Genomic DNA, 16,971 nt, shown 5'->3' with positions numbered 1-16,971 from the left:
GGTTGTTTCTATGGCTCTGTTTATTAATTCTATGCCTGACCTGGGATTAATTAATGAAGGTGCGCATAGGTAGCAGTGATTATGATATGATGGACTTTTCATTGAGAGAGATAAGAGTGGGTCTAACATCTTAAACTTGAGTAAGCGCAGTTATGAAAGCAAGAAAAGAGAACTGGCAATTTGTGTAAAGAGATAACTCAATAGAGGTAGAGTGACAGACATTTCAGGTGATATTACAGAACACAGTAGATGCATTCCAATCAAAGACAGATTCCAAGGGGAGAACCAAAGGTCTGTGGGTAACTGAAAAAAGTTAAAGATGGTATCAGTTTTGCAGATAAAGTATATGATTACACAAAGATGGGTGGCATGTCAGAACATTGGACAGAATGTAAAAGCAAAGAATGACTAAAAGATTAATAGAGGGAAAAATTCAAGTCTGAGAGAAAGATGGATAGAAATCTGAAGACAGATAAGAGTTTCTATAGATCCTTGAGAAAAGAGTTAAAGTGAGCATTGGTCTTATAGAAAGTGCATCTGGGGAATAAATAATGGAAAATAAGGAGATGGCAGGTGAATAGAGTAGGTATTTAGCAGCAGTCGGTATTCACAATAGAGGATACAAGTAACATCCCAGAAACGTCCGTAAATCAGGAATTGAAAGACAAGGAGGAACTCAAAATTACAATCACCAGGGTAGGTGTATGTAACAAATGGCTGGAACTGCAGGTTAACAAGTCCCTCAGCCTGAGGGATTTCATCCTAACATGTTAAAAACAAATGGCAACTGCAATAGTTGATGCACTGTGTTTAGTCTTCCAAATTCCCTAGATTCAGGGAGTAACTTCCATCAACACGGCAAATAATTAATGTAGCTGCTTTATTCAAACATGGAAAAGACAAAGCAAAAAACTATAGGCCAGTTAGCCTAACGTTTATCAGGAAAATGTTCAAAGCTATTCTTCAAGACATTACAATAGGGCACTGAGATAAATTCAAGGTAATCGGGCAGAGTTAACATAGATTTGTGAATGGGAAATCATGTTTAAACAACTTATAGGTGTTCTTTGAAAAAGCAATAGGTGCAGTAGATAATAGGGAACCCGTAGATGTACTGTACTCAGATTTCCAGAAGGCATTTGATAAGCTGCTCCACCAAAAGGTGTTACAAAAAATAAAAGTTGATAATGCAGGGCATAACATATTGACAAGGATGGAAGATTGGCTGGTTAACTGAAGCAGAATCGGCATGGGTGGCACAGTGGTTAGCATTGCTGCTTCACAGCGCCAAGGACCCGGGTTCAATTCCCAGCTCGAGTCACTGTCGGTGTGGAGTCTGCACGTTTTCACAGTTTTTCACAGCACTAAGTGGTTTCCAGTTAAAGAAGGTGTTTTGGAGTGTGTTCACTTGCAGTTGTAATGGTAGCGATTTGCATGCAGTGAGGTCCTACAATCAGAATAATCAGATAATGTATATTTGAAATATTCATTGTGGGATAAATATGACTAAAGATGCCATGGAAAATCTTCCTTGTTGAAAATAGAGCATTGCAATCTAGAGTAGCTAGAACCTCCGGTCTGGTGTCTCATCTGGTTTGCTAATGCCCTTGAGGGAAGGAAATGTGCTATCCTTACCCGATCTGGCCTACATGTGGCTCCAGGGCGACAGCAATGTGGCCGACACTCAACTGCCCTTGGGCAACTAAGGATAGGCAATAAATGCTAGCCAGCCGGTGACTCCCATGTCCCACAAATAAGATAAAAAAGTAAATACATTTAAGTCTGAATTATTAAATTGTGGACAATACAACACACTCTCACCACTGGACTGGAGTCACAGAGTCCCTATTGTGCAGAAGGAGGCCATTCAGCCCATCGAGTCTGCAATGCCCACAATCCCACCCAGGCCCAATCCCCACAACCCTGCTTATTTACCCTACTAACCCCCTGATAATAAGGGGCAATTTAGCATGGTCAATCCATCTAACCCACACACCTTTGGAGAATGGGAGGAGACCAGAGCACCTGGAGGAAACTCACTCAGACTTGGGGAGAATGTGTGAACTCCACACAGAATGCCAGCCTGGATTATTGATACAAGATATGAGCCCATGACTTCCTGAGAGTGCCGAGAATTCTGCTATTGGTCCGAGACAAGTTCCTGTTCAAGGAATTTTATGACATAAATGTGTCATGTTGTTGCGAGTAATTTCAGCAATCCCACATTCTCGAGTAGAATCCTCCTGAAACATTGGTCCTAATTTCCTCGGGTTGCCCATCACTTGATAAGATGTGGTGAGGCATACAGGAGCTTGATCTCGACCACCTCTCCGTACAGCTGAAAACTCAGGCTACGCAATAGGATTACAGCAGAATAAATTTGCAGTTACATTACCGGGTGTAAGGGCGTGGAGTAAGATTGGTTGCTGAGGTGAAGGGGCTGCAATTTCACTCATTCTGTGTTTCTTTTACCAGGTCAATGACCAAATGGTTCTCGAAAGTGGCATTTCAGATGCCCAATCAGGAAATCATTGACGGCTTAAAGATTTGTATGGTGGCATCCCTGAAGAAATATTACGAGGTAGTCAGCAAAGGAACCACAAGTCAACATGCTGCACACCTTTCAGTATTTCTGTATTGTAATCGACCTTATCTAACACAATAGGTTGGAGACAAGCTCGTCTCAGAGGGTTCTTCCATCTGCCTTTGTTTTTATCCTTTTTCGATCGTTGTTCAGGATCAGGCTGCTTAACTAGTCTTTGTGCGCAGAGTTTGCTCCCAGTCAGAATGTCTTTTATTTCTCTGTCACCGTAAATCGCCTTCAAATTCAACATGGTGATACCAGAGCCTGAAGATGTGGGAGAATCTACCGGCCTCCCTGGGGTCGGGGAAGGATTCTCTTTTGCCCCTGTCAGAAAGGAAGCTAGTCAATGCTGACATTTGATTTTATTCATCTGTGGGACATGGATGTCGTTGTCTGGCCAGCATTTATAGCCCATCCCTCATTGCCCTTGGAAGGCAGTTGAGAGTCAACCACATTGCTATGTCTCTGGAGTCACAAGGAGACTAGACTGGGTGAGGACAGCAGATTTCTTTCTCAAAAGGACATTAGTGACCCAGATGGGTTTTTCCGAAAGTGGTTTCATGGTCATCAATAGATTCCAGATTTTTATTTTACTGAATTCGAATTCCACCATCTGCCATTGTGGGATTCAAACTCAGGTCCCCAGAACATTAGCTGAGTTTCTGGATTATACTCGCGATCGTACCACGAGGCCATCACCTCCCCCTCTGAAGGAAGTAGTCTGGTGACGGAAGATTCACAGGTAATAACTATGGTGACAGCAGGGAAACAGTTCTGAAATATAGAAGGGGTGTAAATGGCACATGGCACCATGAATTATTTAAACAGTGTACCCTTCCCGACATTCACAGTAGGCATGGGTACAAGGCATCTGCTTAGAATGGGCAGGGATAGAAGGCATCAACTCTGCTGTTCCTCTAGTTCCAGTGTATAGTATCTCTCCCTTCTTGTCCCTTCTTCTGTTTTTTTCACCTCCCTCTTGTGTTCAACATGAGCAGGATGTGGCCCTGGATTGAAGTGGGTGAATGCTGGTGGCATTGACTGGCTGCAGTGAGCAGAATGGCTGGGGTCTGACATATGCTGACACGCTGTCTCTTCACCCTTAGATAAACCACTGTCTCCCAGAGAAGATAGCCGTGTACCGGGATGGAGTATCTGATGGCCAGCTGAATACAGTAACAGACTACGAACTGCCTCAACTTTTGAAGTGCTTTGAGGTGTTCAGCGATTATCACCCAAAAATGATGGTGATTGTGGTGCAGAAGAGGATCAGCACCAATTTGTATGCACAGGCGGGCTCAGGCAGGCTAGAGGTGCCACCTCCTGGAACTGTAATGGACCACACTGTCACCCACAAAGAATGGTGAGCTATAGTCACTCATGACTCGACATGGCATCAGTGTTTCCAGGGACTGTTAACACAGGGGAGGCCTCACTTCCTGCAGCTGATTCTGTGCTTGAATTGGTGGAGCCCTGTGATCTGCTGCCTGGCTTGCTGTGTGAACTGCCCTCTGGTCTGGTCATGCACAGCGCAAGGTGTAAGAGGCAGATCTCTGGAGTGTGAAGCACAGGCATTAACCATGAGTTTTACTCATGTAGCTGATGCTGACTGCAGATCTTACTGATGTGTTAAAACAAGACCCCTGTCCATTGTGGTCATGGGAGAAACCTGGTGTTCAGAGTAATAACCTTTCCATTGCAAGCTGTATCCAAGATCTGGCAGAAAATGTTACTGACCAGCAGCAGAAACTGAGGTGTGAATCCAAAAGTCAATTCTGTCAAACCTACCAAACTGTTATCTCACACCCAACTTTATGCTAGCCTTGTTGTCCAGCATGTATTGTTGGGGTTCAAATCTGATAGGTCAAAGTCTCTTTTCTTTGGCTTAATTTGTCTTCCTGTGTGTTCCAGTCTCAGAACCATTTCACCAACCTGAGAAGCAGCTACAAATTGCCCATACTATGGATTAGGCACACTTTCTGTCTTTGTATTCTTGTGCTATTAGCATTCTTCACTGCCTGACCAGTTCCATTGTGCATGAAGCAGTGTCGTGTGAGCTAAGTTCCTCTCAACACTGTGCTTTTCCTGTTTTTAAGGACTGACTTCTTCCTGTTGGCCCACACTGTTCATCAAGGTTGTGGAATCCCAACGCACTACATCTGTGTATTCAACAGCCTGAAGCTCAGCCCTGACCACATGCAGAGGTAAGGTGGGCAGGACAGAGCATGTCATAGAAAACATTTTAAAAAAAGCTTTACATTTTACAAAGAGAAGTTTGAGGATGTGAGATTTCCACATTTATGTACGAGCTATCTCATTCTGTGCTCCATAATTCTGGTTATGGAGAGAATGAAGACTACAAGTTGCGAAGTGGGTTTAAAAGACACTGCAGAACTGAAGCACAGCAAAAAACCTTGCTAAACAAATTATAGTGAGAAGTCTCACAACACCAGGTTGAAGTCCAACAGGCTTATTTGGTAGCACAAGATTTCAGAGTCTTGCTCCTTCTGATTATTATAGGTGGGTATAAAATGCAGAAACAATCAGTCTCCATTTTAAAGTTGTACATGCCATCTTTATCTTTTGTATGATTAATTACAAATTAACCAAACATCAGTGAAATCTGGGAAGCAGAGTTGATTCAATCAAAGAATTTTTTCTGACCAAGGGGTTGCTGAATGCATTTTAGAATTGTCAGTCACAAAAATGTGAGACTCAGTTACTCCATTGCACCTGGGTACAGGGAGTTAAAATGGGAGAAGTGAAGGCAAAGGGAGTCAGGTTTGTTGAAGTGAGATTTATGTAAATATTAGATTATTCCTGGGCTAAACGCAGTTCTACATTTGTAATGTAAAATTTTGTATGAACTGTGGAATGCAAATCTAAGTTGAACTCTCATCGCTTAAGCGCATCTGTGATTAAAATAACAAATGATGACGAAATGACATTTTACTTGTGGCACAGCTACAGGCCATAAAATGTAGTCATTCACACCAGCTTTGAGGAATCTATTTCCATTTCAGTTATACTGAAGCCTTGTATCATCTTAGAATATTTTCACCAGTAGCCACTGTTGGTCCAGTATTATATCCCCAAATACTCGTCAGGTTTCCTAGCCTAGGCACAAGTAATAAAGGGAAGGCTGCCTCCCAAGTTAGTCACTTTGGATTTGTACATTGTCTTTAACATCCTCAGGATATCCTACTTGATCAAAAGCACTTGATCAAATTGGACGTGCTTTTCAAGTCATTGTTGCCAGATATTACAATGAAAAGTACAATGAAAACACAACAGTGTGACAATGGCCAGACAATCCCTTTCTGTGATGTTGGCTGAGGGCTGAATGTTGTAAGAAGTCTGACAACACCAGGTTTAAGTCCAACCGATTTATTTGATGGTAAACTCTCAAGCTTTTGAGGTTCCCCTCTTCGTGAGGTGAATGAAGAGTTCTGACCTCAGACGGAGCATATGAAGCACAGACAGTTTACAGATCACTGATTAGAATGTGAATCTTTACACCGAACACAGGTTCTCTTCCTGTTGGCGAACACTTGAGTGGTTACGGGCATTTGGCCTCTTATCTTTGGGTAAGCGCTCTCCAAGGCGGCCTTCACGACACACAACAGCGCAGAGTCGCTGAGCAGAGACTGATAGCCAAGCCCCACACACGTGGGGACGGTCTCAACAGGGATCTGGGGTTCATGTCGCACTATCTGTAACCCCCCGCATGACTTGCCTGGGTTTGTAAAACCTCACTGTACTGTCTGGAGACAATACACTTCTCTTTAACCTGTGCTCAGTGCTCCTTCCACTCGCACTGTTAGCTACTTGAAGACTTGAATAGCAGGTTAGGTGTAAAGATATGTGTTCTAATCTGTAAACTGTCTGTGCTTTATATGCTCTGTCTGAGGCCAGAACTCTTCTTTCACCTGACAAAGAGGGGAACCTCAAGCTTGTGAGTTTACATAAGAACATAAGAAATAGGAGCAGGAGTAGGCCATCTGGCCCTTCGAGCCTGCCCCGCCATTCAATAAGATCATGGCTGATCTGTCGTGGCTCAGTTCCACTTTCCCGCCCTCTCCCCATAACCCTTAATCCCCTCTCTTATCAAAAACCCATCAACCCGCTTCTTAAAAATATTTAGCGAGGCAGCCTCCACCACTTCAACGGGCAGAGAATTCCAGAGATTCACCACCCTTTGAGTGAAGAAGTTCCTCCTCAACTCCGTTCTGAACTGCCCCCCCTTTATCTTGAGGCTGTGCCCCCTAGTCCTACTGTCTTTTTTGAGCGGGAAGAGTCTTTCCACCTCTATCCTATCCATCCCATTCATCATCTTATACGTCTCAATGAGATCTCCCCTCATTCTTCTAAACTCTAACGAGTACAAGCCTAGTTTATTCAGCCTCTCCTCATAGCTCAACCCCCTCAACTCCGGTATCAGCCTAGTAAACCTCCTCTGCACTCCCTCCAAGGCCAAAATATCCTTGCGCAGGTGCGGCGCCCAAAACTGCACACAGTACTCCAGCTGCGGCCTCACCAATGCCCTATACAGCTGCAGCAAGACCTCCCTACTTTTATATTCAATCCCCCTCGCTATGAAGGCCAGCATCCCATTCGCCTTCCTGACCACCTGCTGCACCTGCAAGCTATCAAATAAATAATATTACTATCAAATAAATCGGTTGGACTTAAACCTGGTGTTGTCAGACTTCTTAATGTGTTTACTCCAGTCCAATGCTGGCATCTCCACATCATGGCTGAATGTTGGCCAGATGCAGAAGAAGACCTCTGCTTTACCACAGGTTATGTTGCATCCACTTGAACAGGTAACTGAGGCCTTGGTTTCGTGTCTTGTCCAAAAGAGAGCATCAGTAATGGTGCAGTATTCTCCGTTGTGATATTGGTTTATCTGCTCACGTCTCTGAAGCGAGAGTTAAAACCACGATTTATGACCCGAGGTGTGAGTGCGATCCATAGCTGACACAAGCATTAGGATTGGCTTGAATTGCAGAAAGCTTTTATCCTCAGAACTGTGCAGCTGCATTCGAAATAGCACCATGACTTAATGCATTTGAGTCAGGTGGTTATGGTTCAAGAGCCAGTCTCGAGACTCATAAACACAATCCAGACTGACAGTCGGGAAATTACACAGATTAGCTGTGCTAAATTGCCCCTTGGTGTCCCAAGATTAAGGGGATTAGTGAGGTAAATATGTGGGGTTGCAGGGACAGGCCCTGGGTGGGATTGTGTTCGGTGCAGACGTGATGGGCCGAATGGCCTCGTATGATTCCTGTGAGTGTTGAAACGTCAGTTGTTTCATGATTCAGATGAGATGTTAAACTGAGGTCTCGTCTGTCCTTTGTGATACTAAGTGCATGTGAGTTCTTCCCGGTGCTGAGGCAAATACTTATTTACCTCTCAAATAGCATTTAATGATTTTCTGGTCAGGATCACATTGGTGATCTTGGGAGCTTGCTGTGCGTAAATTGGCTGCCATATTTCGTACATAACAGCAGTGACACTTCAAATTTACTTCATTGGCTGTAAAGCGCTTTGGAATGCCTAAGGATGTGCAAGGCGCTATCGAAATGCAATTCTTTAATTTTTCTCTTTCTGGCTTATGCATTCTGGGCACCATGAGGTCACTCATCAGCTTAATCCCAACGAAAACCTTGCTGTGTTTTTTTTTACAGGCTCACCTTCAAGCTGTGCCACCTGTACTGGAACTGGTCGGGCACAATCCGCGTACCGGCGCCCTGCAAATACGCCCACAAACTGGCCTTCCTGTGCGGCCGGTCTCTACACCAGGAGCCGGCCGCCCTGCTGTCCGAGCTGCTGTTCTACCTGTGAAGCTGGGTGGCACAAACTGTGGGAAAACTGTTGGGACAGTGGCGTGCCAAGGACTCATTCCCAAAATGGGATCCCCGTTCAGGGTGGGATAGAGGTTCCTTTCCTCTGAGACTTTGCTTATCCCAAATGCAGAGGGTTCTCTGATTAAAGCATTCTATTTTCCTTTTCAGTGTGCCACGTGGTTAGGGAGAAATGATGAAATGAGCTTTATGCAACAAACCAAGCAAACATTGGTTTGGGCTGAATCGGTTTGCGTGTTTATTCAGTGTTTTTATTTTATTATTTACAGTTCATGCTGCCAATGACACATTCCCCCCACCATGCAACAGATTTACTTTTTGGGTTTAACACTAAAAATGTGGCTTGTCTTCAATGTGCTGCACATTTGACCATTTGCTTAATTTTGGGAGGGATCCAGGAATTTCAAGGAATGCTGGAGGAAGATCTTGAGCAAGGCCTTGGCGAAAGGGGAGGTATAAATTGGAATCACTACCAAAGGGCTATGTTATTCTGAGCAAACATCCATTGTGATCGGCTGATTCCTGTAACAGTCTGCAGTGTCCGGGACTGCAGATCTTCATCTCGATTAGGTAGGACATTATTTTAGCCCTTTGAAACCCTTGCACTGAGGAATGTAGCAACAAGAGTGGGTTAGTCATCCAGAGTGAAAACTGGAGATGCTGGAAATTGTTGGCATGTCGTGAAAAGAAAAATAGTTGTTTTAGGACAGCCTTGCTCTCCTGATGCTGCCTCAGCGGCTGGGTGTTTCCATACAAACAATGGCAGGCAGAAAAAAGGTCCACTGCTCTATCCGGGATAGCCTGTCACGCACATATCATTGACATGCCCCTCACCCCATCTCCCAGGAGAGGCAAAATAAGAAGGGAAAGAAATCTGGACATTTCTTCTTCAACCTCATCTGACAATTGGACCTATTTGGGGAGATCAGTCTGTCTTGATTAATGTTACACAGTACCCACTAATGCAAGGTCAACTCCACCCCAGCACTTGCTCAAACGGATTGAGTGAGTCGGTGTTCCATCAGCCCACTCCACAGATCCACTGTTGTCTGGAACAAGAGAACTCCAAAGTTCCAGCTGTTTCTGTTTTCATTTCTTTCAAAAGGGGATATGTGTTGTGACCTAATCAGTGTGAAAGGGACGTTTATTGTGTCAAATTAGTTTTTCTTTTTCTGGGACAAGAAGTTGCCCAAGATGTGAATGCTTTCTGGAAGGAGCTGGACCAAGGGCTTTCCTTAGCTTTTTGTTCACAGGAAATGATTGGTGCTGCTGCCAAACAGCAACTCAATTACAAACACAGCAACAAATGAGAATTTCTTTCTCTTCCCCAGAGCTGTCATTACATCTTTAGTTTAATTTTGTTGCCCTTTTTTCATGAGCTAATTGCATTTACATTGAAATTTGCTTGTGATAATGAAGAACTGTTAATCTCTGAAAGATACTTAAATTTTCATTGTCACACCCCTTAAGGACCTGGGCATTGTCAACAGAGTGAATGTTTATTGCCCATCTCTGGTTGCCCTTTTGAGGAGATGGTGACGAGCTGCCTTCTTCGTTTGCTGCAATATGTGTGGTGTAGGTACTCCCACTGTGCTGGTAGATAGGCAATTCTAGGATTTTAACCTGTGACGAAACTTGTCGGGTTATACCTGTTATGTTGTGTGTTTTTTTTTTACAAGCTTTGTTATTCTGGGGCTAAGTCTCTGGATCTTGAATGATATTGGAGGAGTGACCTCCTTTTCCTATTGCTAACTGAACTTCTGAAGAACAGTCCATTCATTTAATCCAATCTTGATGCCATCTGATCCCAAATGAAGATCGTCTCTGTAAATTCTCAAAAATAAAGGGAGCATTATTCTTACACACACCAGTCATGTACCTGAATTTGTTCTGTGCCACAAGACAAGGGATTTGCAAGGCTAGTTGAAAGAATTTTGTTGGTGTTTTATTACAAACTCTTCAACTTGAACCTTGAACATTTTCAGTTAATGTTTGTCTTTAATGAGGAAATAAAGAACAACACAGCACAGAAACAGGCCCTTCGGCTCCCCAAGCCTGTGCTGCTCCTGCGGCCAACTAGACCATTCGTTTGTATCCCTCTATTCCCAGTCTGTTCATGTGACTATCCAGATCAGTCTTAAACGATCCCAGCGAGTCTGCCTCAACCACCTTGCTTGGCAGTGCATTCCAGGCCCCCACCACCCTCTGTGTAAAATACATCTCCCTGACATCTGTGTTGAATCTTGTCCCCTCACCTTGAACTTGTGATCCTTAGTGTTTGTCACCTCTGACCTGGGAAAAAGCTTCCCACTGTTCACCCTATCTATGCCCTTGATAATTTTATACACCTCTATTAGGTCACCCCTCACCCTCTGTCTTTCCAGGGAGAAGAATCCCAGTTTACCCAATCTCTCCTCATAGTTAAGACAACATCCTGGTAAACCTTTTCTTTCGCCAAAGCCTCCACATTCTTTTGGTAGTGTGGTGATCAGAACTGGACGCAGTATTCCAAATGTGTCCTAACCAGCGTTCTACGTAGCTGCAACATCATATGCCAACTTTTATACTCTATGCCTCATCAAATAAAGGCAAGCATGCCATATGCTGCCTTCACCACCCTCTCCACCTGTGCTCCCATCTTTAAGTATCTGTGGACTATGACACCCAGGTCCCTCTGTGTCTATATTCCTGATGGTTCTGCCATTTATTGTATAGCTTCCCCCTGACATTAGATCTACCGAAATGCATCACTTTGCATTTGTCTGGATTAAATTCCATATGCCATTTCTCCACCCAATTTTCCAGCCTATCTATTCGTGCTGTATTCTCTGACAATGTTCATCACTATCCGCAACTCCAGCAATCTTTGTGTCGTCCACAAACTTACTGATCACATGAGCTACATCATCGTCCAAATCATTTATATATATCACAAACAGCAGAGGTCCCAGCACAGAGCTGTACGGAACACCATTAGTCACAGACCACCAACCAGAAAAAGACCCCTTCAACGCTACCCTCTGTCTTCTGTGGCCAAGCCAGTTCTCCACCCATCTAGCTAGCTCATCTTTTATCCTGTGACATTTAACCTTTTACACCAGCCTGCCATGAGGGACCTTGTCAAACACGTTACTGAAATCCATATATGTATATATGACATCCACAGCCCTTCCCTTGTCAGCCATTTTTGTCACCACCTGAAAAAACTCAATCAAATTTGTGAGGCATAACCTCCCTCGTACAAAACCATGCTGTCTACTGCTCATGAGATTATTCAGTTCTAAATGTGCATACATCCTATCTCTAAGAATCTTCTCCAACAATTTCCCTACCACAGACGTCAAGCTCACCAGCCTAAAATTACCTGGGTTATCCTTGCCACCCTCCTTACATAAAGGGACCACATTTGCTATTCTCCAATCCTCCGGGACCTCACCTGTGTCCAGCGAAGAGACAAAGATTTATTTTAGGGGACCAGCAATTTCATCTCTTGTCTCCTTGAGCAGTCTAGGATAGATGCTATCAGGCCCTGGGGATTTGTCTGTCTTAATGTTTTGTAGAAAACGTAACACTTCCTCCCTTGAAATTGAGATTTTTGGTAAGGGGTCATCCTCACATCCCTCTGAGACATGACCAGTCAACATGTCCCTCTCCTTTTACTGATGCAAAGTATTCATTCAGGATCTCACCTACTTGAGTTCTTAGCATAATTCCCCTCCTTTGTCCCTGAGAGGTCTGATTCTTACCCTGCCACCCCTGTTGTTCCTAACATTTGTATAAAATGCCTTAGGATTCTGCTTAATCCTGTCTGCCAAGGACATTTCGTGACCCCTTTTTGCCCTTCGAATTCCCTGTTTGAGCTCTTTTCTACTTTGCCTGTATTCCTCCAATGCTCCATCTATTTTTAGCTGCCTGGACCTTAATATGCCTCTTTTTTGCTTTTTGAATAGACCCACAATTTCACTGGTTATCTACGGCTCTCGAATCCTACCTTTGCTATCCTTCCTTTTTATAGGCACATGCCTGTCCTGCAGCCTTATCAACTGCTCCTTAAAAGACTCCCACAAGCCAAATGTGGACTTACCTTCAAACAGCCTCAGCCAATCAACAGCCACCAAATCCTGCCTAATCCGGCTGTAATTAGCCTTCTCCCATTCAGAAGCTTACCCACAGGACAACACATCTATTTCCATTATTACGCTAAAGTTTACAGAGTTGTGGTCACTATTTGCCACATGTTCCCCTGCTGAAACTTTGACCTGGCTGGGCTCATTCCCTAGTACCAGGTCCAGTATAGCTCCCTCTCCAGTTGGACTGTCAACGTATCGTTCCAAAGAACCTTTCTGTACGCATTTTGTAAATTCCTCCCTGTCCAGACCCCCAGCCCTAAGCGATTTTCAGTCTATACAAGGGAAATTCAAGTGTCTCACTACAACAACTCTATTTTTTTCTGCACCTGTCCAGAAGCTCTTTCGATATCCATTCCTCAACTTCCCGTGGGCTGTTGGGAGGACTGTAGTATACCCCCAGCACAGTGACTGCGCTTTCCCTGTTTCTTCTGAGCTCCACCCACAGTGACTTGTTACATGACCCTTCTAAATTGTCCACCCTCTGTACCACTGTAATATGCTCCCTAACCAGTATTGCTACTCCCCCCACCTCTTCTGGCCCCTCCTGTCTCGCCAAAAACAACTATACCCTGGAATATTCAGCAGCCAGTCTTGTCCTCCGTTTAACCAAGTCTCTGTCACTGCAACCACGTCCAAGTTCCACACAAGACTTAAATTTGTCTGTCTTACCCGTTAAACTCAATGCATTGAAGCAGATGCACTCCAGGCCCACTGACGTCATCGTCTCCCAGAATGCTCTTGCTTTTAGATAGCCTCGTCCTGGCCCCAAGCTTCTCCCCAGCCTCTATGCTTAATGATCTGTTGTTTGTTTTTATCCCCCCCCCCCCCACCAATTAGTTTAAACCCACCCGAACCACACTAGCAGAACTCCCAGCCAGGATATTTGTGCCCTTCCACTTGAGGTGCCATCCTCTCTTGAAGACTTCCCAGTGATCCACAAGTTTGAAACCCTCCCTCATGTACCAGTCCTTTAGCCACGCGCTCAGTTGTACAATCTCCCTGTTGCTAGCCTCATGAGCCCATGGCACTGGGAGTCAGCCAGAGATTGCTACCCTCGAGGCCCTGCTTTTTAGCCTACTACCCAACTCCCTGAATTGCTCTCGCAGGACCTCCCTGCTCTTTCTGCCTAAATCATTTGCACCAATGTGGACAATGACAGCTATCTGATTACCTGTCCCTTTTAGGATGGTTTCTACCAGCTCAAACATCCAGGACCCCAGCACCAGGGAGGCAGACTACTATCCTGGAGTCGTGTTCGCGCCCACAGAACTGCCTGTCTGTGCCTCTAACTATTGCGTCCCCCACTACTATTGCTCTCCTAGTCCCCCTTTTTCCCTTCTGAGCCACAGAGCCTGATTCTGTGCCAGTGAGCTGGTCACCATGGCTTAATCCTGGAGGGTTATCCTCATCATCCCCTCCCCCCACAGTATCCAAAACGGTGTACTTATTTTGGAGGGGGACAACCATAGGGGATTCCTTCACTGACTGCTTTCTCCCCGCCCCTCTCCTGTCTCTCACCCAGCCCTTAGTGTCACAGGGTTACTCTCTGGTACGTGACCTTTACCCTTCCTAACCGTGACCCAAGTGTCTTCCTCCTGTGGCCTCGGTGTGACTACCTGCCTGTAACTTCTCTCTATTAATTCCTCATTCTCTCTGACTAGACTAAGGTCCTCGAGCCGCAGCTCCAGTTCCCTAACGCAGTCCCTCAGGAACTGCAGTTCGACACAGCGGGAGGCTAGGCGACTCCATGAACGCCCACATCTGACACCGAAAGCAACCAACTGGCCTCTCACTCATAATTACCCCTTTCTTTAAATTAGTGAAAGAATGAAGAACAGAACCTATCCTGCCTCTGCCTTTTTACGCCGAAGCCTATTGAGCCTTCAGCCTTCACTCTGCTCCCTCTCACTCCGTGCCTGCTTTCAACGCTGCCAGCTGTATAGAGTGGCCTGCTCTTTACAGCTCCCATTCACCACTGGCTGGTGGCAGGAGCCTGCCCAGTTTTCCCAGTTTTAAAAAAACACTTTTGCAAAGGCAAAAAGCCCACGAGGAAACTTAAGAGATGGATGAATGAATGAATAAATAAATAACCAAACACGAGCTGCCTTACTCCCAGCACGAATCTCTCCCTCAATCTTGCTCTGGTCGCACAAATGAATCTGAGGAGTGCCTCAAATCCATTACCTATCAATCCCATCTTCTCAAAGTCCAAAGATGGAATACAGGAACAAGCAGAGGCTAATTAGCTCTTTAAAGCTATTCTATCATTCTGTTGGATCCCACCTGCTCAGTGTCTGAAATCCATTTACCTGTCTAGGTTCCTTCGTCCCTGAATTTTAGCTGGCTAAGTTTATTATCAATCTTCTCCCCACGTCCCCGCCCCAGTCTCCAACCTCAACTTGAGTGAGTTGCTGTTGGTGGGGAAAAATTGCCAATTAATCCATGGGTAGCCCAATTCACATTTTTAGATCATGTTCCTTGTACTGGACTCCACAACCAGAGCAAATAGTTTCTCCTTATCTACTCCATCAGCGCCTTTTATAATCTTAAACAACACAACTAGATCACCCCTCAATCTAAGTTCAATGGGTGGAACTTGTGCAAAGGTTGTTCTTCCAAACTCAGCAGGGATGATTTGCTGCCTGCTAGTTACGAAAAGAACACTGTAACCTCCAGCTGGGAGGGTGTCACCAGCTTGGTTACTTACTGCTATCTGCTTCATCAGTGAAGAGCCAACATGTCAATACTAAATTGTTCCATCATATTAAGGATGTCTAGCCATCTGGTTAGCAGAAGAGAAGCATGTTCTGTCTTTGACATTTACTCCATGTGAATTGTTTTCATTGCTTTCAGGTCATATGAAATAGGAGTAGAATTAGGCTGTTCAGCCTAGCGAGTCTGCTCTGCCATTTGATCACAGCTGATCTGTTTCTGAACCCCATTTTCCTGCCTTTTCCCTGTAACGTTTGATCCTCTCACCAAATAAGAACATATCTGTCTCTGTCTTAAAGACACTCAATGACCTGGCCTCCTCAACCTTCTGTGGCAAAGAGTTCCACAGATTCACCAGCCTCTGGCTGAAGAAATTCCTCCTCATCTCTGCTCTAAAGAGTTGTACCTTTAATCTGAGGCTGCGCCCTCGGATCCTAGTCTTGCCTACACCTGGAACCATCCTGTCCATGTCCAATCTATCCAGGCCTTGTGGTCCCTAAGATTCAAGGAGATTCCCTCCCCCCGCCCCATTCTTCTAAACTCCGTCGAGTGGAGACCCAGAGTTCTCAAATGCTCCTTCTGTGTCAATGTTTTCATTCCGGATCGTTTTCCGGATCATCAAGGCCAGCACATCCTTCCTTAAATATGGGGCTCAAAACTGCTCACAATACTCCAAATGGGGTCTCACCAGAGCCTTAGAAGACTCAGCAGCACATCTGTGCTCTTATATTCTAGCCCTCTCGACATGTATGTGAACATTGCATTTTCCTTCCTAATTACCAACTCAACCTGTATGATAGCCTTAAGAGAACCCTGAACTATTACTCCCAAGTTCCTTTGCCCTTCCAATTTCTGAATTCTCACCCCATTTAGAAAATCGTCTGTGCTTCTATTCTTCCTACCAAAATGCACAACCTCACATTTACGCACATTGTTTTCGATGGTTCACTCATGTTCTTTAGGGAAGGAAATCTGCCATACTTAGTTGGTCTGGCCTACATGTGACTCCAGAGCCATAGCAATGTGGTTGACTCTCATCTGCCCTTGGACAACTTGGGATGGGTAATAAATGCTGGCTAACCAGCAACTTCCAGGTCCCCTGAATGAATAAAAAAGAAATCTGCCACTTTTGCCCACTTTCCTAACCTGTCCAAGTCCTTGTACAGCCTCCCTATTTCCTCAACACTACTTGTCTCTCCACCTATCTTTGTTTCATCTGCAAACTTAGCCACAATGCCTTCAGTTCCTTCATCTAGATGATTGATAAATAAAGTGAAAAGTTGTGGTCCCAACACTGACCCCTGTGGAACACCACTTGTTACTGGCTGCCATCCAGAGAAGGACCCCTTAATCTCTGCCTTCCACCAGTCATGATGTGGGTATGCTGGCGTTGGACTGGCGTAAACACAGTAAAAAGTCTGACAACACCAGGTTTTAGTCCAACCTATTTATTTGATAATATACTCGCAAGCTTTCGGGTTAGCCCCTTCGTCAGGTGAATGGAGAGTTCTGGATTTGCATTCTAATCAGTAATCTCTAAACTGTCTGTGCTTTATATGCTCTGTCTGAGGCCAGAACTCTCCATTCACCTGACGAAGGGGCTAACCCGAAAGCTTGCGAGTATATTATCAAATAAATAGGTTGGACTAAAACCTGGTGTTGTCAGACTTTTTAC

General features: G+C 44.7%; 1 protein-coding gene across 1 annotated transcript in view; it reads left to right on the top strand.

Moving 5' to 3' along the window:
• The window catches only part of piwil2 (piwi-like RNA-mediated gene silencing 2), a 57,289-nt gene extending 46,900 nt beyond the window's left edge, over positions 1–10,389 (top strand). Inside the window, exons 17-20 of the mRNA XM_080217270.1 lie at positions 2,476–2,581; positions 3,691–3,947; positions 4,681–4,788; positions 8,278–10,389. Coding sequence (XP_080073396.1) covers positions 2,476–2,581; positions 3,691–3,947; positions 4,681–4,788; positions 8,278–8,434 — 628 coding nt within the window. The 3' untranslated portion in view covers positions 8,435–10,389. The remainder of the gene's footprint in view (positions 1–2,475; positions 2,582–3,690; positions 3,948–4,680; positions 4,789–8,277) is intronic.
• The last annotated feature ends 6,582 nt before the right edge of the window (positions 10,390–16,971 follow it).

The sequence above is a fragment of the Carcharhinus amblyrhynchos genome, chromosome 34 (genome assembly GCF_965287045.1).
Source record: "Carcharhinus amblyrhynchos chromosome 34, sCarAmb.v2.hapA, whole genome shotgun sequence".
Taxonomy (NCBI): Eukaryota; Metazoa; Chordata; class Chondrichthyes; order Carcharhiniformes; family Carcharhinidae; genus Carcharhinus; species Carcharhinus amblyrhynchos.
The sequence above is the reverse complement of the archived record's forward strand: the minus strand, read 5'-3'. Positions and strand labels throughout refer to the sequence as shown.